The 22,011-nt window shown below is 32.9% G+C and overlaps 2 protein-coding genes and 1 long non-coding RNA gene across 6 annotated transcripts; 2 read left to right on the forward strand and 1 right to left on the reverse strand.

The window, feature by feature from the left end:
- The first annotated feature begins 2,865 nt into the window (after positions 1-2,865).
- Positions 2,866-7,208, forward strand: AS1 (myb-like HTH transcriptional regulator family protein). 3 transcript variants are annotated; one of them, XM_021433689.2, is made up of 3 exons: positions 2,868-3,425; positions 5,130-5,243; positions 5,467-7,208. In XM_021433689.2, exon 3 carries the CDS (start codon positions 5,517-5,519, stop codon positions 6,588-6,590), a length of 1,074 nt encoding a protein of 357 aa, XP_021289364.1. In that variant the 5' UTR covers positions 2,868-3,425; positions 5,130-5,243; positions 5,467-5,516; the 3' UTR covers positions 6,591-7,208. The 3 variants fall into 3 exon arrangements, with proteins under 3 accessions (XP_021289367.1, XP_021289364.1, XP_021289365.1); XM_021433692.2 differs by lacking the exon at positions 5,130-5,243 and having other exon boundaries at positions 2,866-3,425; XM_021433690.2 differs by lacking the exon at positions 2,868-3,425 and having other exon boundaries at positions 3,432-5,243.
- A 4,826-nt stretch (positions 7,209-12,034) lies between these two features.
- LOC110420863 (uncharacterized) lies at positions 12,035-13,328 on the forward strand. 2 transcript variants are annotated; one of them, XR_002445591.1, is made up of 3 exons: positions 12,035-12,153; positions 12,320-12,489; positions 12,855-13,328. It is a non-coding gene; the product is annotated as an uncharacterized LOC110420863 (long non-coding RNA). The 2 variants fall into 2 exon arrangements; XR_016351486.1 differs by having other exon boundaries at positions 12,078-12,153; positions 12,401-12,489.
- Positions 13,329-15,591: 2,263 nt separating this feature from the next.
- LOC149526912 (uncharacterized) lies at positions 15,592-20,470 on the reverse strand. The gene is made up of 7 exons (XM_089784275.1): positions 20,398-20,470; positions 20,006-20,196; positions 17,267-17,332; positions 16,976-17,098; positions 16,711-16,878; positions 16,450-16,617; positions 15,592-15,831 (listed from the first exon to the last, which is right to left on the reverse strand). The coding sequence occupies exons 1-7, from the start codon at positions 20,468-20,470 to the stop codon at positions 15,592-15,594; spliced, it is 1,029 nt and encodes a 342-aa protein (XP_089640401.1).
- Positions 20,471-22,011: the final 1,541 nt, after the last annotated feature.

Raw genomic sequence — 22,011 nt, forward strand, 5'->3', positions numbered from 1 at the left:
GATTTATATGATTTATTAATTGATATATGAATATTTTTTTTAAATTCAAAATTTTTATCTTTAATGAAGTGATAATATCGTTGATTGTCAATGTATCTAATATAGTCCTTATATCTTAATGTCGATTTGCTAAATTTCATTGAGTGAAGTACATTAATTATGAAAAGGCAAAAGAGAAAAGGAAAAGGTCAAAAAACCATTTCTGTATTTTCCCCTGGGGATGTAGCAATAAAGGGAGGCGTGTGAGCGTGGGTGGCTTTGTCAAGTCCTTAGCGAGGGGGGAAGTGGTGGCGCAAAGTGGAGACCAGACCATTATATTAAAAGAGGTTTGGGGATGTTTCCCTTTCACCGAACCACGTTGGGTTAAGATGGCTCAGAGAGGTCAGGTCAGACCACTGAGCACACCACCCAGGGAGGTCACAACCCTCTCCCACACACCTCCACTCTCACCGATCCCCATACAAATTCTGCAGCCTTTCTTTGTACTGTTTTTTTTTTTTTAGTATTCAATTTTAAAAGAAAAAGATAATAGCACTTTATTACTGTACTTCATCACATGTGCAGATATCTGCATGTTTTGAGCACTGTAATGCTCAATCAGGGCCGTTAAAAGTTGGGTTCTGATCATGGGTTTGTTCGGATCGGACGGTGAGAAGTGAAGGCAGAGTAAGGGCTGGGGAAAGTTGACAAGTAAAGCCTATAATTCCCCTTCATTCCCTACCACGAAAAGCTGTTGGCTTTCTTCGGGAGGAGGAGGGGGCTGTGGGGTTCATGGTGAAGAAGATTAGGGGAGGATCTCCCTCAATTTTACAATAGGTTTGACATGTCAAATCAGCTTCATGATTCCAAAGATACCCCCTTCTGCTTTTGTTTCCAGTTTTAGCCCAACAATTTCCTTTGGAACGATGCCTTGGATCCTGATGGAATAACCTGTTCAATTAAATTCAGACCAGGGTAAAAAGAGGAAATAATTTGGACTTTTATCTTTCGTTGCTTTTTTATTTTTATTTATTTATTTCCTTTTTTTTAAATAGCATATTTTTTCAAATTCATTTATTTTAGCATTCATAATTTTCGAGAAAGAGGAACAAAATTAAAAAATAATAATTTTTTATAATAAAAGTATGGCCTTATTTTTAAAATATTTTCACATTAAATTTAAGGTTTATATTTTATACAATATACACTATTATTTAATCATAAAGTATTACCTTATAATATGTAAAAATATAAATAATTTTAAAATTATGAATATTTATTTTTTAAAGTTCTTAACTTTCAAATTTATTTATTAATAATGTATTAAATATAAACTTTAAGTTTAATAATTGATATATTATAATCAATTATGAAAACTTTAGAGAGGTCTTTTTTGATATGACTTTGTATATATTTCAAATTTATTTATAATTTAAGGTTTTACATAAATATTACAATAGATTTTCACAAAATTTTTATACTTGGGGATCTCACACAAGTAAATTAATAATTTGTGATGCATTAAATAAATATATTTATTTTCAGTAGTAATCATAACAATTTTCTTAAGACTGTCTTTAATAAAATTTTTAAAATATAATCAAAGTATTATTCACCAAAACAAAAATTTTATAATATAAATAGCTAATTTTTTTTATTTTTTTAATTTGAACTATGACAAGAAAGAAATTAATATCCTCATCTACCTGAATGACCTAAAGCCTAAAGAACAAAGTTCATGAAAATATAATACACACAAACATTGAAAGACAACAGTAGTAGTACCACCAGTATTTTAAAGTAAAAACCAAGCAAGAAAAGCTGTCATTTTTTCAATATAATACTTTTAATTTTAGAATTAATTAAAATAAATAAATACAAAAAAGTGGAGAAGAAAAAAGAAAACGAAAAAGAAAGGGGAAAAAAAAAAAAAGAGAAACGAGCGTAACTTATCACTGACATCTGAGAGGCGCTTCTGAGCGCAGCAGAAGGTCGAGTCTACATCAGACTCGTCTCCTTGTGCCGCGAAACGCGGACTACAGTCCCCCCTTCCCACCTTCCTCAGTCTTGGTCCCACTATCCTACGTGGCATCCCCCTCCCTCCCTCGATAATCCCACCTCCTGGAAATATCGTTTCTATCTCCTACTCCCCCCTGGCTCCACTAATCACATCGATTCTTTGAATAATCAAGGCTTTGATTGAAAGGTTCGACGATTTTCATCATGTTAACGCCCACACCGTAGCAATTTCTTGGTCGAGGTCACGTCTGCATATGTTGCATGGAAATGGAAAAACCAAAATTTTTATTTTAAAAAAAGAGGGGAAATTCGTGGCAGTATTTTGCTAACGTACGCCGGAATTTTGTATTTCATGGTGTGACAGCGCACTTGTTGACCATCGTTTAGACTCGTTAAATTAATTAATTTAGTGACTATTATTATCCAACAAGTATATGGAAGGCATGAGAATTAGTGGAAAGTGATTTCGATTTTGGGTAGGACCTTAGGGGACCATGGATCTAACATTTCTCGGGTTGACAAATATACCTAACCCGGCTCCCAATATATAAGGTGCCTATCCCAGGTGGCGTTAATTGGAGTTTCTTGCCAAACCAATTAACGGCTCTGATTTAGCTGTTATTTCGCCTTCCATGACCGCTCGAATTCGTTACAACTAGAATTATTTTTATAAAAAAAATGAAATTAACGGAAATCCAAACTGAAAGCCGAGGAAGAATGGAGGCAGGCCGGCGCATTTTAAGCGCTGAAAGCGAGCGCGTACGCCATTTTCTTTCTCTCGGTAGTTTTAATCAAAGCTTACTGAGCTTAAAAAGAAAAAAAGGGTTTCGCTGTCTGTCTATACGAAACGTAGGGTAGGGAGCAGGGAGGGAAAGGATGCGGAGAGGGAGAAGAGTAGGGAGGGAAAGCGGGAAGGGGAGGTACTGATGCTGACGTAAGTACATTCCACAAAACACGTCAGCAGCGGCCCCTCTCTCTTTTGAAAATACCGACCTTTCCCTGCAGTTTTCTTCTTTTTTTTTTTTTTTTGGTTTGGTTTGGTTTTCCTTTCTCTTCTCAGTCTCGCTCGCGTGCCTCTCCTTCAAGCCCCCATGTCAGATCTCTTTCTCTCTCTAATTTTACTGTTTCTCACCAGTGTTAACTTTTTCCATTTTCAACCCCTCTCTCGCTATCTGTCTACTTTTTCTTGTTATTCTTAGTTCTTCGTCTCTCTCTCTCTGGGCTAAGATTTTTCTCTCTCTAGGAGGTGTGTGTCTCTGTGTCTCTGTGTGTGTGTGTGTGTGTGTGTGCGCTTTTTTGTTTGGGGAGTTTCGACTTTCGATTTTGGTTTTGTTTTCTTTTCCATTTGTGTTGTCCGGGGAGAGATTAAAGCTAGAAGATGCAATGAAGGCAGAGTTTAAATTTGAACACTTGATTAAAGAAATATGGTAAGCTGCTTTTTTTTTTGTTTCTCTTTTTCAAATTAAGGTTGAATTTGTTTCATACCCTTTGTTTTTAAGCTTCTTTGTGTCGTGTTTAGTGAAGTTAAAAAAGCTTGCTTTGGACTCCTCTTTGGGCTTGAAAGAATCTGTTTTTTTTTTTTTTTTATTCTTTAAGCAATGAAGGCTCTGTTTGGTTTTGCTGCAAATGTAAGAAAAAATGGTTGTGGGAGGTTAGAGTCCGAATCAAGATTTTGTTGTCTTAGTTTTCTCGGCTGCCAAACGGTGAAGAGATGTGCGGTTTCTAGTTGAAGATTTTGAGGGAAGCCCCCACTCTGTGACCAATCCCTTGACTGCTTAAGCATTATATAAACAAATTCTTTGTGGACAAATTATGGTCAAAACGTGTTACTTTTTACTTAAAGTGTCTCCTTTTATTCATCAAAAAAAAAAAAAAGTCTCCTCTCGGACTAGAAAGTGCGTTCTTTTTCTTCATTTGTTTTTAAATTTGGGCTTCTCAAAAGAGTAATTATCAATGAAGGGTTACCCGTGAACACCTTTCTTGCCAAAATTCCATTATATCCCGGGCCTTATCCGGGGGAATGTTCATCTTCACCCAAATCTGTTGATCAATAGGTTATACGTTTTATCCTGCAACTGTGATTTTGTTAAGATTTTATTTCACAATTATGGAAGATGATTTGAGTAAATATCTTGAAATTTGTGGGATTATTCTTGTCATAACATCCTTGTTTGATTGATTTGTTGCTTCCCATCTCGAATAAACTGTCATCGGGTTTGTTTATATACTTCTTTTAGACATTTTTTATGGGATGTTTTAGTGGATTAGTTTTAGTTCATAGCTTAAACGAGGATAAAAATAGTCATTGATGTGTAACATGAAAGTCTCCCCGTGTTGCGATAGATACCAGCTGTTAGCTGTGGTCGTACAATCTGGTTGTAATCTGGTGTCAGGGGCCGCTAGGGAGATTTATATACACCAATTTGGCATCAAATGGAGAGTCTTGGATTTGAGTTTCATCAATTATTGTACCACATGTCATCTTTTTACACATAGCTTTGCTGACTCCGCTACTGATTGTCATCACTGGCTGTATAATTGATTTTGCTACGACAGAACTGAAATTTGTGTATTCAGTCATTGCTTAAAAGCATTCCTCTGGAGATATTTGATCCTATTTTAATATTTTAATAATTCTTTTTTGTTTCCCAAATTTGAACTGTTTCTCTTGTCATTTCTGTGCATTGTTTGGTAGTATTATGCTGCTCAAGTTTTGTACTAACTTTATAATCAATGCCAAGTTGTACCAGCAGTTATCATCATTTATCGACACATTCATTTAACAGCTTGAATGTGCATTCTCACTTTGATGATTAATTAGAAATCTCTTTATTGTTGTACCAGCAATTTTGTCAATTCTTAGTTGAAACTAGAGAATCTCAAGTGTTATTTTAGACTAGCCTTTATTATTATTTTGTACAATATGGAAATTCTGACATTATATTCAATCAGTTTCCTCATACATATTTTCTGTCTGACTTCATTGGTACCTGGCTTGTGGTATTGTGAGCAAAAGTTGCCATTTTTGTGGTTGTAAACTATTAGTAGCTACCTGAGTCAAGAAATTTTATAAGGTATTTGGAGTTCTTGATATCCCACAGTTAATTGTCTTAAAATTTATTCTTGAGTAGCTCCTGATCTCAGTGGAGTTTGCTGGAGAAGTTTATGGCCCATGCAATGGTGACTTATGTGCCAGGTGGTTGGTGTAATTTTGCATCAAGATTGGGGTTAAATAGATAGCCAGGGTAAGTCACATGGTATTTTTTCTGTCAAATTTCCATGTTTTATACTTTGGTTTTATGATGCTTGTTTTAGTAAAGGACTGGAAAGTGCTGTGGGCAATGGGATTGTTATAAGTTCATTCTTAATTACTCATCTTCCTCATTTTTGACTTTGTTACTGTTGGATCCAGTTGTTATCACTTGCGTATTAGCGGAGTGATGGTTGAACTTACTGATCTTCTTGCAGATACATTATGAGGAGCTTAGGGCAATGGGAAGTGGTGTTTGCACCTGGAAATGAAGGAGAGGCAGCGCTGGAGAGCTGAAGAGGACGCTTTGTTACGTGCATACGTGAAACAATATGGACCAAGGGAGTGGAACCTTGTTTCACAGCGCATGAACACACCGCTAAACAGGGATGCAAAATCTTGCTTAGAAAGGTGGAATAACTACCTCAAGCCTGGTATCAAGAAGGGATCTCTCACTGAAGATGAGCAGCGTCTTGTAATCCGTCTTCAAGCCAAACACGGCAATAAGTGGAAGAAAATTGCAGCCGAAGTCCCTGGCAGAACTGCTAAAAGGCTGGGCAAGTGGTGGGAAGTGTTCAAAGAGAAGCAACAAAGGGAACAGAAGGAGAAGAATAAGACAGTTGATCCAATTGAGGAGGGCAAGTACGATAGGATTTTAGAAACTTTTGCAGAGAAACTAGTGAAAGAGCGGCATAGCTCAGCTTTTTCCATGGCTACTTCTAATGGGGGCTTTCTTCATACTGACCCACCTTCCCCTGCTCCAACTCTTCTTCCACCTTGGCTTTCTAATTCCAGCACTGCCCCTGCTGTCAGGCCACCATCCCCTTCGGTGACTCTAACCCTATCTCCCTCAACAGTGACAGCTGCTCCACCAATCCCATGGCTGCAGCCTGAGAGGATGTCAGAAAATACCCCTGTTGTTTTGGGAAATATGGTGCCCCATGGATCAATTCCTCCTTGTGGTGAGAACCCACTGGTATCTGAACTGGTGGAGTGCTGCAGGGAGCTGGAAGAAGGGCAACGTGCTTGGGTTGCACACAAAAAGGAAGCAGCCTGGAGGTTAAGAAGGGTAGAGTTGCAACTGGAATCGGAGAAGGCATGCCGTAGAAGGGAGAAAATGGAAGAAATAGAGTCGAAGGTGAAGGCTTTAAGGGAAGAGCAGAAGGCTACCCTTGATAGAATTGAAGCTGAATACAGGGAACAGCTAGAAGGGCTAAGGAGAGATGCCGAAGCAAAGGAGCAAAAATTAGCTGAGCAATGGGCTGCAAAGCACTTGCGTCTTTCTAAGTTTCTTGAACAAATGGGGTGCAGACCCAGGCTCACTGAGCCTAATGGCCGGTGAGGAAGATCAGTTATATGCGGTCAACATTCTGCTTTGAAAAGACTGCATTGCTGCACATCCTTTTTGATCATGTGTCCATTCTCTTCTCAAGTTCTACTATAGATGTCTATTTATATTTTCTATCTACTTATCCCTTTGGCACTCTGAATGGAAGGTAGCATTAGCTGAACTTGCTCTATCTTGCATTTACTTCTTAAAAATATATTAAATTTATATCCCAACCATTGCACGAAACTGTTTGAATCCTTTTCAGAATGAGAGGATAGAATCGTTTGTTCAGATGTGGCATTGGTTTCCGGAGGACAAGGAGTCTGATTTCACATACATGGAGGCAGATGCCTGTAATACCTGCCATTGGTGGGGTTTGTGAATTGAGAGAGGAAAATGTTAGCATGCTATATTCTATCTTGCTCATTCTCGCTCCTGCACCTGCTGATGTGTAATCTTGAAATTTTTGTATTCTCTATTATATTGTTAGTGAAATGGCAGTAACTACCTTTTTGCCTTTAAGAAATTGAAGGTTTTTAGCTAATATGATTTCTTTTGAGAAACTTTGTGGATGATGTTATAATGGCAATTTATTTCTCCATGTATACATATACACGCTTCTGTTTTGCACCCAAATCTTTTAATGTCCAATGTTCTGGTGATATTTTTCCTCTGCTTTGCAAGATTTTACCATTGTAAATCTTCCCTTGGTAAAAGAAGAGTTAAAAAAAAAGAATAAAACGAGTTTGTATGAGAGCAAGGTTGTCATGATTGTGATTTACAGGAAACTTACGACGTCAAAATTTTAGAAAAGGTGTAGACGAGTGGCTCATTGAAATTATAGGGCAATTTTTACATCACTTCAATCTTGTAATGCTGAAAAGGGGAACATTACCTTGTAAAACAGTTAAGATTTTGGTGCTTTCTTCTTCTTGATCAGGGAGACAAAAGTCTCAGCTCATAAATCTGATCACTTTGGGAGCCACTGTTTCACCAATATAGGGGTTCCAGTGATCATTCTCGGCATCACTACTAAGAGTTCATGTTACTTTCTCTGCAGGGTCTGCATAATCAAACTCAATTCTTGAAGCTGGTTGCGTCCTTTCCCTCTCACATTTGTTCTTTGATATTTGCCCTTTGGAGCTCTTTGAAGTCTATATATATATAAATACATGATATAGCACTTGTTTAGAAAGTTGCAGCGGAAAAACCAAAGCAAGTTATTACATTGATAGGATGCTCACCTCAGACCGCTTTGCATGTTGGCATCGATCATTCTCAGTATCAGTACTAAGAGCCAATGTTATTTTCTTTGGAAAGTTTGCTTGGTCAAACTTAGAACCCAAAGCTACTTGCTTCCTCTTTCTCCCATGTATGTTCTTGAATATTTGCCTTTTGGAGTTCTTTGAAGCCTACACAAACACACATAGATATAAACACATGATGCAATAGTCATTCAGAAAGCTACAATAAAAAAGCCAAAGCTAAGTTATTACATCGATATCATGTTCACCTCAGATTGCTTCCCATGTTGACATCGATCATTCTCAGCATTAGTATTAAACGCTAATGTTATTTTCTCCATAGGGATTGCTTGGTCAAACTCGTAACCTAAAGCTGCTTGCTTCCTTTTTCTCCCATGTTTGTTCTTCAATATTTGTCCTTTGAAGCTTTTTGAAGCATATATATATATATAAACACGTGATACAACACTCATTTAGAAAGGTGCAACAAAAAAGCCAAAGCTAAGTTATTACATCGATAGCATGCTCACTTCAGATTGCTTTCGATGTTGACATCGATTATTCTTAGCATCAATATTAAAAATCAATGTTATTTTCTTTAGAGGGTTTGCTTGGTTAAACTTAGAACCTGAAGCTCTTTGCTTCCTTTTTCTCCCACGGTTGTTCTTCGATATTTGCCCTTTGAAGCACTTTAAGTCTACATATACATATATATAAACATATGATGCAGTACTCATTTAGAAAGCTACAGCAAAGAAGCCAAAGTTAAAGTTATCAAATCGATAGCATGATCTCCTTAGATTGCTCTCCGTTTAATGTACTGCCATAGATGTATGCTCATTTTGTTACCTTGTGGCTTGCTTATCATTTAAGTTTACATAATCAAACTTAAAACGTGAAGTTGCTTGCTTCCCTTTTCTCCCATGTTTGTTCTTCAATATTTGCCTTTTGGAGCTCTTTAAAGCTTACATATACATCTATAAACACATGGTGCAATATTCATTCAGAAAGCTCCAACAAAAAAGCCAAAACTAAAGTTATCACATCGATAGCATGCTCACCTAATACTGATCTCCATGTTGATGTAGTGTCATAGATGTATGCTCATGTTGTTGCCTTGTGGCTTGCTTATCATTTTCTTGTCTTGCTTAAGCTAGTTACTCATGTTGTTCCCTTATGGCTTACTCATCATTTTCTTGTTTTAGCACGAGCTAGTTGTTCATGTTGTTGCCTTGTGGCTTACTCATCATTTTCTTATCCAGCTCGAGCTTGTTGTTCATGTTGTTACCCTATGACTTGCAAGTGCCACATAGCAGTTTTCACTGATTGAAACTACTTATTTGTCCTTAGCTCATAATAAAACTATAAATAGGGGATAAGTCTTATCAAGCTACTACTTCAAGTCTTATGACTAATTAATAGGCTATATATCTTGAATATTTAGACAAAGAATAGAAACATAGTATAGGAAGTACAACTTTTATAATTTACTGATCTCATGATCAATTTTTTTATGATAATCATTATTATTTGATGAATGGTAAATATGAAAGATGAATCAAAAGTTGCATACCTCTAGAATAAATGTGTACACATGTGCACGTGCACGTGTATGTTAGTATATTTATAATTAATAACGTAAGTAACGACAAAAGGTAAGTATATATGTATTGAGATATTATGATAAATTAACGACAAACATATTTGCACTTTTTTTAAAGGAAATTTAGAATCTTTTATGAAAAATGAAATAATTTGTGTATTAATTAATAGCATACTTTTCAAAATCAATCAATATCTATTTCAATTTTTTAAAAAATCAATATAATTACATGCAAAAATTTGAGGACAATTAGAAAAGAAATTATAGTATCAAACATGTATTAAGTGAACAGTTACTAAGGTCATTCACAAAGAATAAATATGTAGTGGTATTTGTTTGAGATTCCTTTCAGCTCTTTCCCATGAGATATTGTCTTTATAGAACAAAGCCAAGAAAGCATAAATTAGGGGTTGTAATAGTAAATGAAGTGTATGGGATAATATTTTCTAGTAACCTACATTCAGCATCACCATAACAATGAGTTTTTAGTGAGGAAATGATAAATTAATAATCTTCAGCTCTTAGTTCTTTAAGCATCAGCAAATTATATTGTTTTAGAAAATTATATTGTTTTGTTAGGTATACTTCAAGTCCTCATGTCTACTAGGTTATATATTTGAATACTTAGACAAAGGATAGAAACAAAGTATAGGAAGCAAAGCCTTTATATTTTACTAAACTCATAATCAATTTTTTTTTCTCATGATCATTTAATGGAAGGTAAACATGAGAGATGGCTCAAAAATTGTGTAATTATGCATATGTACATATGTACGTGTATGTATGTATGTATATATTAATATATTCATGAAAATTAAATTATGTGATGACAAATAGTAAATACATATGTACTATAACAAAGTAACGACAAGCTAAATGCATGATTTTTATGAAAATTATAAATTTTTTGTAAAAATGAACAATGTATATACTTCCTAAAATCGAGCAATATATCTCTTAATTAAAACAATATATATTGTAGAAAATTTGTGGACATTTCCTGCATCATGCATTTCTTTTTATGCAATGTGAATTTTGGATTAAATAAGGTAACGCAAAAGAGATTGGTGCAAACAAAGCCAAGAAAGAATAAGACTAGAGGTAATAACTATTAAATGAAGTATGTGGGATCAACTTTTCTCTTAACCTATAATATTCAACATCACTATGAGAGTAATTAATGATAATCAGTAACTTTAAGTTTTTCAAGTATCAGTATTATTTTCGTAGGTATATACCACTGGTTTTCTAAGTAAAAATTATTTTTGATCCTTTTTTTTCTTTGGCTTAATTTCCAGCATGATATTATAATTTCTTTAAATATAAGCCATTAATAAACTAATTGTAGTATTATGCATTTCACTTTCTAAGATTTGATAAACTTTAAATCTTAACCCGCATACTCAAACCCTTCAGTAGTAAAAATGAACTTAGTTGATCAGTTATTATATTTGTTAAGAAGTTAAGAATTTATTTTTAAGAGACCAAAAGAAAAATGTTGGATAAGTGGAATAGGTTGTAATCAGATTACCTCAATATAACTTTATTCTGATAAGAAATGTTAGATTTATCTCTTTTCTTTTTCATTACATCTCCACCAATTTAAGTAAAATTGATATTTTGATTGCTTAGGATAGATCCTAAGAACTAATAATCATGTTTGCTCCATGTCTCAAATGGACTTAAAAGAAAAGAAGTCAAGAGATAAAACAACCTTATCCATTTTACCAAAATACTTTAAGGGGGTACAAGGTCTTTCCTTTTCTTGCCATCTTGTTGGCAATCCATATAACTTCCAATCTTTATAAGCAGGCATTATAAGCAATAGGTACTGATCTACAGGTGACTTCCATGCTATAGGTTCTACATCAATGGCAATTTCATCAATGTTAGTTTCATCCATTCTGGGTTGTGGAGCACCATCACTCTCTGGGTTTTGTTTAGCTTTTCCCTTATCTGATCCTTTTAGCAGTGTTGAATCACTAGTATCTACCATTTTGGGCTATCGAACACCATCACTTTTTGGGATTTTTTGAGCTTTTCCCTTATCAAATTCTTTTCCTAGTGTTGAATTACAAACATCTACCATTTTGGTAGGTCAAGCATCACTATTTTTTAGGTTTTCTTCAGTTTTTTCCTTATTAGATTCTTTTCCTGGTGTTGAATCACCATTATTTGCCACTTTGGTTATCTGTCGAGCACCATCACTTTCTAGGTTTTCTTCAAGCTTGTCCTTATCAGATTCGTTTACCGGATGTTGAATCACCAGTATTTGCCATTTTGGTCTATTGAGCATCGCCACATTCCAGGTTTTCTTCAACTTTTCCCTTATCAGATTCTTTTCCTGGTGTTGAATCACCAGTATCTGCCATTTTAAATTGTCAAGCACCATCCCTTTCTAGGTTTCCTTTAACTCTTTCCTTATTAGATTCTTTTCCCTACGTTAAATCACCAATATTCGCCATTTGAGTTTATTCAGCACCATCCCTTTTCTGGTTTTCTTCAGCTTGTCCCCTATAAATTCTTTTCTTGGTGTTGAATCACTAATATCCACCATTTCAACCTTTTAAAAACTCAAACAAAGGAAGCATTTCATAGACAACTACAAAGGCTCTCCAAAGTTCATTGAAATGAAAGAATGAATGAAACAAAATCAGATTAAAAAGAAGAAGAAAAGATTCTCTTGAGTTGTCGTATACATGCAACGAAGAGTAGGGTGGCACATAAGGTAAAAGAAACTAAATTGCAAGATTAAGATAAAAATATTTAATGCTAAAGCTTAATTAGGATTATTTACCAAATCAAGATTAAAATGCTAAGCTTTATTACTGCCAGTATTTGTTTCTTTTCTTTCTTTTCTTTTAAGTATTCGTTTCGTTTCCTTGGCATTTTAGCACATTTAAAGGAGATTTTGGGGTTTTTTCTTTATTTTCTCCTTTATTCTTGATCTCTCCTTCCCTATGGATCTCGCCAAGCTTTGCATGGTCATCACTACCCCAAGTTAGGTATCACTAAAGATGCTATTTCCAAGAAAATCAAGTTCGAAGACTTATCTATTAGCAAGGTAATCACCCTCAACATGGATTATTAGCAAAGAATTGATAATTCTATGGCAAGATTCGGGTTAAGAAAAAACATGTTTGGACTCGATTTCAACTAGATTGATATAAAGGCTTTTCAATTGATGGTGTTTTCAGTGTGGCCAATGGGAGAGATGAAGGAGAAAAAGTTAGGCAGTAAAAAATTTTAGAGCTCTAGCAAGATGTAGGTCAAAGAAGAATGAGTTTAAAAAGGAAATTCTCATTCTTAACCCTACAATTTCTCTACTATTTAGCACAAAATTTGAGCTAAGAAAAACTAAAAAATCTAACTTTATGAAGATAGTTTTCTTACTTGATAAAACAAAAGCAATTGGTCGTATTTGATCAGAAACCCAAGGCCACGAACAAAGATGACAAAGAGACCAAGAGAAGTGTAATAGCTAGCAGATTGAACAAGGTCATGATCAAAGGTGGTTCAAGCCATATTGTGCATGTGAGTTGTGTTTTTTGCATTGTTTTGCATCTTTATTGTCTAATGTTGGTCCAAATTGTGCAAAAAAATTTTATTCATTGTTAAAGGTGTAGTAGTTTTGTTCATGAGTCCAAAACTTATGAGGTAAAATACTTAACTTGGTGCGTAAATGTTTACAAGTCCAAACTTTATGAAAATACTTACATTGGTATGAAATTATAACAATTTTTAGAAGGCATAATGTTTATGTTACTTTACTTTTATTCAAGTACTTTGGATGAAAGTGGGGCACTGGACAAAGCTGGTAGTAATTATGCACACTATGAATATAGATAATATATTTGTTCACTTATATTTTAATTGTTTTATGAAATTTCAATATTGAACTCATTAATGTACATGATTTCATCCATTTCACTTTATAATATAAGTAAAAAGCATTTGGCCAAAACTTCAAGTACATGGTATAATGGTAAAATGCATGCATTATCGATTCCAAAAATTAAGTTTTTTGGGGTATTTCATTTGTTCTTGTTTTAAGGCTTTTGTGCCATGTTCAAGGACCTTTTAGTGATGTTTCTTTAACTGGGGTAATTTTTTTCCCCCTTGGAATGAATTAACGATATCTTATCTTTAAAAAAAAAATCAAATACACTTTTTTTTATGAATGATTTAGTGTAATCTTTGTTTATACATGAATATGCAAATGTTTGCTTTTTTTTTCCTATTTTTTGGGTTGTACATTTGAACTTGTGATCGATCAAGAAGATAAAAAATATATATTTGTTTCCTTGATTATGCTGCAGCACTAACGATCGTAACTGGTTAAATTGATCCAAAGTTTTTTAGAACTTTATATCTTAGTTGCTATAATCTACCAGTCTAATTGTCTCAAGATTGATCAAGGCATCATCATATTCTGCTTACTTTCTTTATTATGTTTTCTTTTTTTTTCTTTCTATTTATTGGACTTTGCATTTAAATTTATGATCTGCAATAAAGTCAAAAATATGTAAATATTTGCATAATTTGGTGGTATTTCAGCGACTATGAATGAGTGGTTACTTGTACATTCTCCTTATGCTTTTTGAATTAATCGATTTATTATCTTTCGTTTATTGTTGTCTTCGTGCAAATCTTAGTCAAATGATAAATATTTTAAGTAACATCTTTGTGCGGATGGTAAACGTTGCATACCTTTCTTTTGGTTTTGTTTGGCCATGAATCGCCAAAGTATAGAATCATTTTTGTGCATATTTTTATAACAATTATTTATGAGTATTTGTTGTAGTGCTGGACATGGACAAGACGAATGTGGTTGAAGATCAAAAATCACTACTGTGAGATCATTTGTTGGACACAATGTATATTGAAATAGCTTGTTTGAATATTTTTTGTTCATTGTTCAATATAGAATAACTTTTTGTACATTTTGTGATGATTTATACAAAAGAGCTTAATAAAATTATAATATTATCACAGAAAAGTATTCACTCAATTTAAATTTTGTTGCGTATCACGAGTATCTTCTAGTTTATATATAATAATGTAATGGTCAGAATAGATAATGTTGTTTTAAGTCTTTAATTTTGGAATATAGGCATACTCTATTTTTTTGACCTTTTTTTTTTTGCAAACTTCTAATATTAGTCTTTATATATTTTTTAAAGGCATTGTGATTTATCAAAGAATTATCAAAATAGGTTTTAAAATCCATTTATCAAAGAAGGAGTGAGATCATTATAGTGTAATGTAGAAAGTACTATCATCTAAAATTCTTCCTTTTGTTAACTAGTTTGTTAGAGAATTCATCTTTCTTAAAACGTGTCTTTTATGCTTTTTTTGCCTATAATTAAGATCATATTAATCCAAAAGTCTACTAAGTATGAACTTAACTCACAAGCATGGTTTTGTTTTAGTTCTAAATCAACAAGGATAATAAATTTGATCCAAATTGTGATAATTAATATAAAAATAATTTAATTTCACATTCATGCATGTAGATCCAAATTTATTTAGTTATACTTTATAGTGAAAATTTAATAAAATTCATTAAGCACAACCTACTTCATTCCTCTTTCTTTTATTTTTTATTTCATCTATTTTTATATAGCTGTTGATGTGTAATCTTGAAATTTTTGTATTCTCTATTATATTGTTTGTGAAATGGCAGGAACTATCTTTTGGTGTTTGAGAAATTAAAGTTTTTAGCTTATATAATTTTTTCCAATAACCTTTGTGGAAGATGTTATAATGGGAATTTATTACTGTATATGTGTGTGTGCGTGTATGCACACGTGCGCGCCCATGTATGTATGTATATTAGCTTCTGAATTGCATCCAAATCTTTTAATGTCCAATGTTCTAGTGATTTTTTTTCTTTTTTTTTTGTTTTGCAAGATTTTATCATTGTAAATCTTCCCTTGATAAGAATTTAGCCACCTATAAAAGTTAGAAAAAAAGAGATAAAATGAGTCTATACGAGAGCAAGATTGTTATATTTGTGTTTCATAGGAAACGTTTAACAATAAAAGTTTAGAAAAGTTATAAAAGAGTTACCCATTGAAACTATAGGGAAGTTCTAATTGCATTTCAGTCTTGTAATGCTGAAAAGAAGAACATTACCCTTGTAAAAACGTTAAGTTTTGGTGCTTTAATTCTTCTTGGTCAAGGAGACAAAAGTCTCAGCCCATAAATCCTTGACAACTTTTGGAGCCACTGTTTCACCAATAGAGGGGATCCATTGATCATTCTCAACATTAGTACTGAGAGTCCATGTTACTTTCTCTGGAGGGTTTGCATAGTCAAACTCAAAACCTGAAGCTGAAGCTGGTTGCTTCTTTTTTCTCCCACGCTTGTTTTTTGATATTTGTCCTTTAGAGCTCTTTGAAGCCTACACACACACACACACACACACACACACACACATATATATATATAAACACATGATGTAACTCTCATTCAAAAAGTTACAAAAAAAGAAGCTAAAGCTAAGTTATTATTTAGATAGCGTGCTCACCTCAGAATGTTCTCCATGTTGACATTGATCATTCTTAGCATCAGTACTAAAAGCCAATGTTACTTTCTCTAGAGGGTTTGCTTGGTCAAACTCAGAACTTAAAGCTACTTGCTTCCTTTTTCTCCCACGTTTCTTTGAAGCCTATATATATATATATATATATAAACACATGATGTAGCATTCATTCACAAAACTACAATAGAGAAACAAAAGCTAAGTTATTATATCGATTGCATGCTCACCTTAGACTGTTCTCCATGTTGATATTGAATATCATTCTTAACATCAGTACTAAGAACCAATGTTATTTTCTCTAGAGAGTTTGCTTGGTCAAACTCAGAACATGAAGCACCTTGCTTTCTCTTTCTCCCACGTCTCTTTGAAGCCTATATATATATATATATATATATATAAATACATGATGTAGCACGCATTTAGAAAGTTACAATAAAAAAAGCCAAAGCTAAGTTATTACATCAATAACATGCTCACCTCAGACTGCTCTCTCTGTTGACATTGATCATTCTTAGCATCAGTATTAATAGCTAATATTATTTTCTCCGGACGGTTTACTTGGTCAAACTCAGAACTCGATGCTACTTGCTTTCTTTTTCTCCCACGTTTGTTTTTCAATATTTGCCCTTTGGAGCTCTTCAAAGCCTACACACACACACACACACACAATGCAACACTTGTTCAGAAAACTGCAGTAGAAAAGCCAAAGCTAGGTTATTACATTGATAGCATGCTTACCTCAAATTGCTCTCCATGTTGACATCGATCATTCTCAACATCAGTGTTAAGAGCTAATGTTATTTTCTCAAGAGGATTTGCATGATCAAACTCAGAACCTGAAGCTGCTTGTTTTTTTTTCCTCCCACGTTTGTTCTTCAATAGTTGCCCTTTGGAGCTTTTTGAAACCTATATATATATATATATAAACACATGGTGCAGCGCTCGTTCAGAAAGTTGCAATAAAGAAGCCAAAGTTAAGTGATTATATCAATAGCATGCTCACCTCAGATTGTTCTCCAAGTTGATTTATTGTCTCAGATGTGTGCTTATCTTGTTGCCTTATGGCTTGCTCATCATTTTCTTGACCAGCAAAAGCTAGTTGCTCATGTTGTTCTTTTGTGGTTTGCTCATCATTTTCTTGTCCAACTTGAGTTAGTTGCTCATGTTGTTGCCTTGTGACTTGCTCATCATTTTCTTGTCCAGCATGAGCTTGTTGCTCATGTTGTTGCCTTATGGCTTGCTCATTCTTTTCTTTTCCAACTAGAGCTAGTTGTTCATGTTGTTGCCCTGTGACTTGCAGGTGCCTAAGAACAGCTTTCAATGATCGAAATTGCTTTCTTGTCCCCGGTTCATAGTAAAACTGCAAATGGAGAGATAAGCATTGTCAAGCTACTACTACAAGGCCCAATAATTGATAAGTTATATATATAATGAATATTTAGAAAAAAACATAGAAACAAAGCCTTTATAATTTACCAATCTCATAATCAATTTTTTTTTGGGGTGTTGATGATCTTGTGATTATTTGATGGATAATAAACAAGAAAAATGAAAAAAGAGTTACATACCTAGGTGTACATGCATAGGTGCACGTGCATGCATGCATATATTAATTTATTTATGATAATACACGTAGATATATATATGTGAGATATTATGACAAAATAAATGGCAAACATGCATTCATGGCTTTCACAAAAGATTTGGAATCTGTTTGTAAAATTGAAATGATTTGCGTATTAATTAACATACTTCTCTATGATTATTTTCTTTTTGGTTATTGATGATTTCAAAATCATTAATTGATGGTAAATAAGAAAAATGAAAAAATAAGTTACATACTTAGGCATACATGCATATGTGCGCGTGCATGCACATGCACATATATTAATATATTCATGATAACATATATATATATATATGTTTGTGAGATATTATGATCAAATGACCATAAATACACATGCATGACTTTCACATAAGATTTCATGTAAGATTTGAAATCTTTTGGTAGAATTGAAATGATTTGCGTAGTAATTAACATCATACTTCCTTTTATGATAATTTTTTTTAAGTGTTGATAATCTTATGATCATTTAATGGATAGTAAACAAGAAAAATTAAAAAAAGTTACATACTAGGTATACATGCATATGTGCGCGTGAATGCACGCGTATATTAATATATTCAGAATAACGTATGTATGTATATATGTGTGCGTGTGTGTTTATATGATATTATGACAAAATAATGACAAACAGATATTTATGACTTTCATAAAAGATTTAGAAGATTTTCGTAGAATTGAAATGATTTACGTATTAATTAACAACGTGTGTATATATATATATATATAAAATAAATTGTAGCTTTGCATTAATTAATTAATGTGAATTGGTACTTAAATCATTCACAAAGAATGGACATATAATACTATTTGTTAAGTCTTTTTAGTTTTTTCTATGATATATTTTTCTTATAGAACAAAGTCGAGAAGCATAAATTAGTGTTAGTACTAGGAAATGAAGTAATGGGATCAACTTTTTTGTTAACTTACATTAAACATCACCATAGACAATGAATTTTTAGTGACAAAATACTCAAAGAATAATCTGCAACTCTAAATTCTTCAAGAATTAGAAATATTATTTTGTTAGGCAAATACCACTAGCATTCTGTGTACATATACTTTTTGATGATCTTTTATTTTTGGGTTAATTTTTAACATAATATTATAATTTCTTTAAATATAAGCCATCAATAAATCATTTGTAATATTATGTATTTCACTTTTTTAAATTTGTAGTAAAATAGCAAACTGGGGATAAGCTTTATCAAGCTACTACTTCAAGTCCTCATGACTAATAGGGTTATGTATCTTGAATATTTAGATTAAAAGGATAGAAACAAAGTATAAGAAGCAACGCCTTTATAAATTACTAAACTAATGATCATTTTTTTGGATGGTAATGATCTCGTGATCAATTAATGGATGGTAAATATGAGAAATGAATCAATAGTTATGTATTTATGTACATGTATGTATGAACATGTGTTGTACACATATATTAATATATCTATTATAAAATGTGTAACAACAAACATTATGCATGTATGTATTAAAATAAATGTACACGAATGTATGTTGTACATGTAATTGATATATTTATTACAAAAAATGTAACGATAAATAGTACAAATGTTTGTATTATGATAAAATAATGACAAACATATATGCATGATTTTCGTGAAAATTTATAGTTTTTCATCAAACTGAAATTATTTACGTATTAATTAATGCATACTTCTCAAAATCAGATAATAACTTTATCAAGATCAGATAATAGCTTTTATTACGTGCAAAAATTTGAGGATTAAAGCTTGTGTGAGATAATTTACAAAGGGTACACATGCAATTCTATTCGTTAATAGTCCTTTCATCTCTTTCTCATGATATCAACAAAGCCAAAAAAGCATAAATTAGATGTAGTACTATCAAATGAAGTGTATGAGACCAACATTCTCTTAACCTATATTTAGCATCACCATGACAATAATTAATAATAACCAGCAACTCTAACTTCTTCAAACATTCGAAATTATATTGTTTTGTTGGGTATATACTACTGGTATTCTAGCATGATATTATAATTTCTTTAAATGCAAGCCATCAATAAACCAATTTTAGTATCATGTATTTCACTTTCTTAGATTTGATAAATCTTAAATCTGGCCCCTTTAGCTCAAATCCTTCATTGATAATTAATAGGAAATTGAACCAAGTTTATCAGTAATAGTATATGATAAGAAGTGAAAAAATTACTTTTAATGAGATCAAAGGAAAACTATTGGATAAGTTGCAACAAGTTGTAATCAAATCAACTAAAGATTAGATTTATTTCATTTGTTTTTCATTGTATCCCCACTAATCTAAGCAAAATTAATGATTTATTTACTTAGAAGGGATCTCAAGAGCTAATAATCATGTCTAATCGTCTCAGAAGGATTCAAAAAAAAAATCGAGCGATGAAACAACCTGATCTATTTTTCCAATGTACTTTGGGGTGGTCCGAGGTCTTTGCTCTACATACCATCCTTCTGGTAATCCACAACGTTGCCCTTCTATATAAGCAGGCTTAATCACTACTTGATCTGCAGGCGACTTCCACGCTAAAGGTTCTGCTTCAATAACAGTCTTATGAGTGTTGGTTTCATCCATTTTGGACTGTTGAGGACCATCACTTTTCGGGTTTTCTATAGCTTTTCCCTTATCAGATTCTTTTCGAGGTGTTGAATCACTAGTATCTGTCACTTTGGGCTGTCGAGAACCATCACTTTCTAGGTTTTCTTTAGCTTTTTCCTTATCAGATCCTTTTCCTAGTGTTGAATCACCAGTATCCACCATTTTGGTGATCTGTTGAGCACCATCACTTTCTAGGTTTTCTTCAGCCTTGTCCTTATCAAAATCTTGTACCAGTGTTGAATCTCCAGTATCCACCATTTTGGTCTGTCGAGCATCACCGCTTTCTTGGTTTTCTTCAACTTTTCCCTTATCAGATTTTTTTCTTGATGTTGAATCACCAGTATCCACCATTTTGGTCTGTTGAGCACCATCCCTTTCCAAGTTTCCTTCATCTTTTTGCTTATCAGATTCTTTTCGTAGTGTTGGGCGATCGATATCTGCCATTTTCAACTTTCTAAACGCCTAAACAAGGTTAGGTTTTCAAAGATACTTACTGGGGCTCTCCAAAGTTCTTCGAAAGGGAGAAGGAATGAAACAAAATCAGATTAAAAGTATTCCTTAATTTTTTTGTTTATGGTAAGTATTAAAAAAAAAAAGAGAAAATGATTCTTTTGAGTTGTCATATACATGCAACGAAAAGCAGAGTGGCACGTATGGTAATGTAAGAAACAGAATTTCAGGATTTGGACAAAAATATTTAATGCAGAAGCTTAATTAGGATTATTTCTAGTATATTTTTTAGGTAACCCAAATATAAGATAAAAATGCTAATTGTTGTTACCATTTATAAAGCTTTATTTCCTATCTGTATTCTATTCCCTTTTTATTGTCATTTTTGCTAACTCTATAGTTTTATTTAAATGTATTGTGATTTATTCGAAAATTATTAAAAATGTGTCTTTAAACCCCATCATCAAAGAAAGAGTGAAAAGTCAGAACAACACAGTTAATAACATCCTTTTTCGCTAAGCATTAGAGTATTATCTCGTAAACTTCTTATTTTCGTTATTAACGAACTTAACCTTTATTGACTATTATATTTTTGATGAAATATTGACGAAATTTTTCATTGACAGATAATTAAGTGTTATTGACAAAAAAAATACCCATCATTTTAAGTAGTGTCTTTAAGCTATAATTTGTCTATAATCAATTAGACTTAGATTAATCAAAAAGCCCAGTCATGACCTTCACCCACATGGTCACATCCATAGTTTATCAATTTGTTTGGTTTTGCCTTAGTTTCAAATCTATAAGGAGCCTTAACTTGGTCCAAAATTGTGATAATTAATTTAGAAACAATTGAATTTTACATTCATGCAAGTAGATCCAATTTTATTTAGTTATACTTTATTGTAATTTGCTTTTAATTTCAGTGGAATTTTGATAAAATTCAATAAGCAGCACCTACTTCATTCCTTTTTTCTTTTTTTTTTCTATTTTTTGAGCAAAAAATAATAATAATTTTTTACAAAAATAAACATCATTCGCTTGGAATCAAATAAATCAATCCAAATTGATTCAATTCGTTTTAGTTCAATTTGATTTGTTCAGATTACAATCAATAAATTAATTTAGTTATTTCGGACCTAAATGGGTCCAATCTTTTAAACCACCAATCTCAAGCCCATTCAAAATTGGATTAACATAATTGATTGGGTCCTGATTGTGAGTAAAATGGGCTCGATTTCATAGGAACCAAGCCCAAAATAGTTTTTCCCTTTTTTTATTGTTTAGTTTTTTTTCCTGATATTCCGTCAATTATGAATCACTGACGTCAGGGAGTGAGAAGAGAGATT

Source organism: Theobroma umbraticum, unplaced genomic scaffold (assembly GCF_002168275.2).
Source record: "Theobroma umbraticum cultivar Fairchild unplaced genomic scaffold, ASM216827v3 scaffold_86.0, whole genome shotgun sequence".
NCBI lineage: Eukaryota > Viridiplantae > Streptophyta > Magnoliopsida > Malvales > Malvaceae > Theobroma > Theobroma umbraticum.

Coding starts and splice junctions, on each gene's coding strand:
- LOC149526912 (XM_089784275.1), bottom strand. CDS start 20,470: ATGGTGGATACTGGAGATTCAACACTGGTACAAGATTTTGATAAGGAC. Junction 17,099..17,266: donor CTGTTCTTAGGCACCTGCAA/GTCACAGGGCAA, acceptor GAAAATGATGAG/CAAACCACAAAAGAACAACA. Junction 16,618..16,710: donor AACATGGAGAGCAATTTGAG/GTAAGCATGCTA, acceptor GTGTGTGTGTAG/GCTTTGAAGAGCTCCAAAGG.
- AS1 (XM_021433692.2), top strand. CDS start 5,517: ATGAAGGAGAGGCAGCGCTGGAGAGCTGAAGAGGACGCTTTGTTACGT.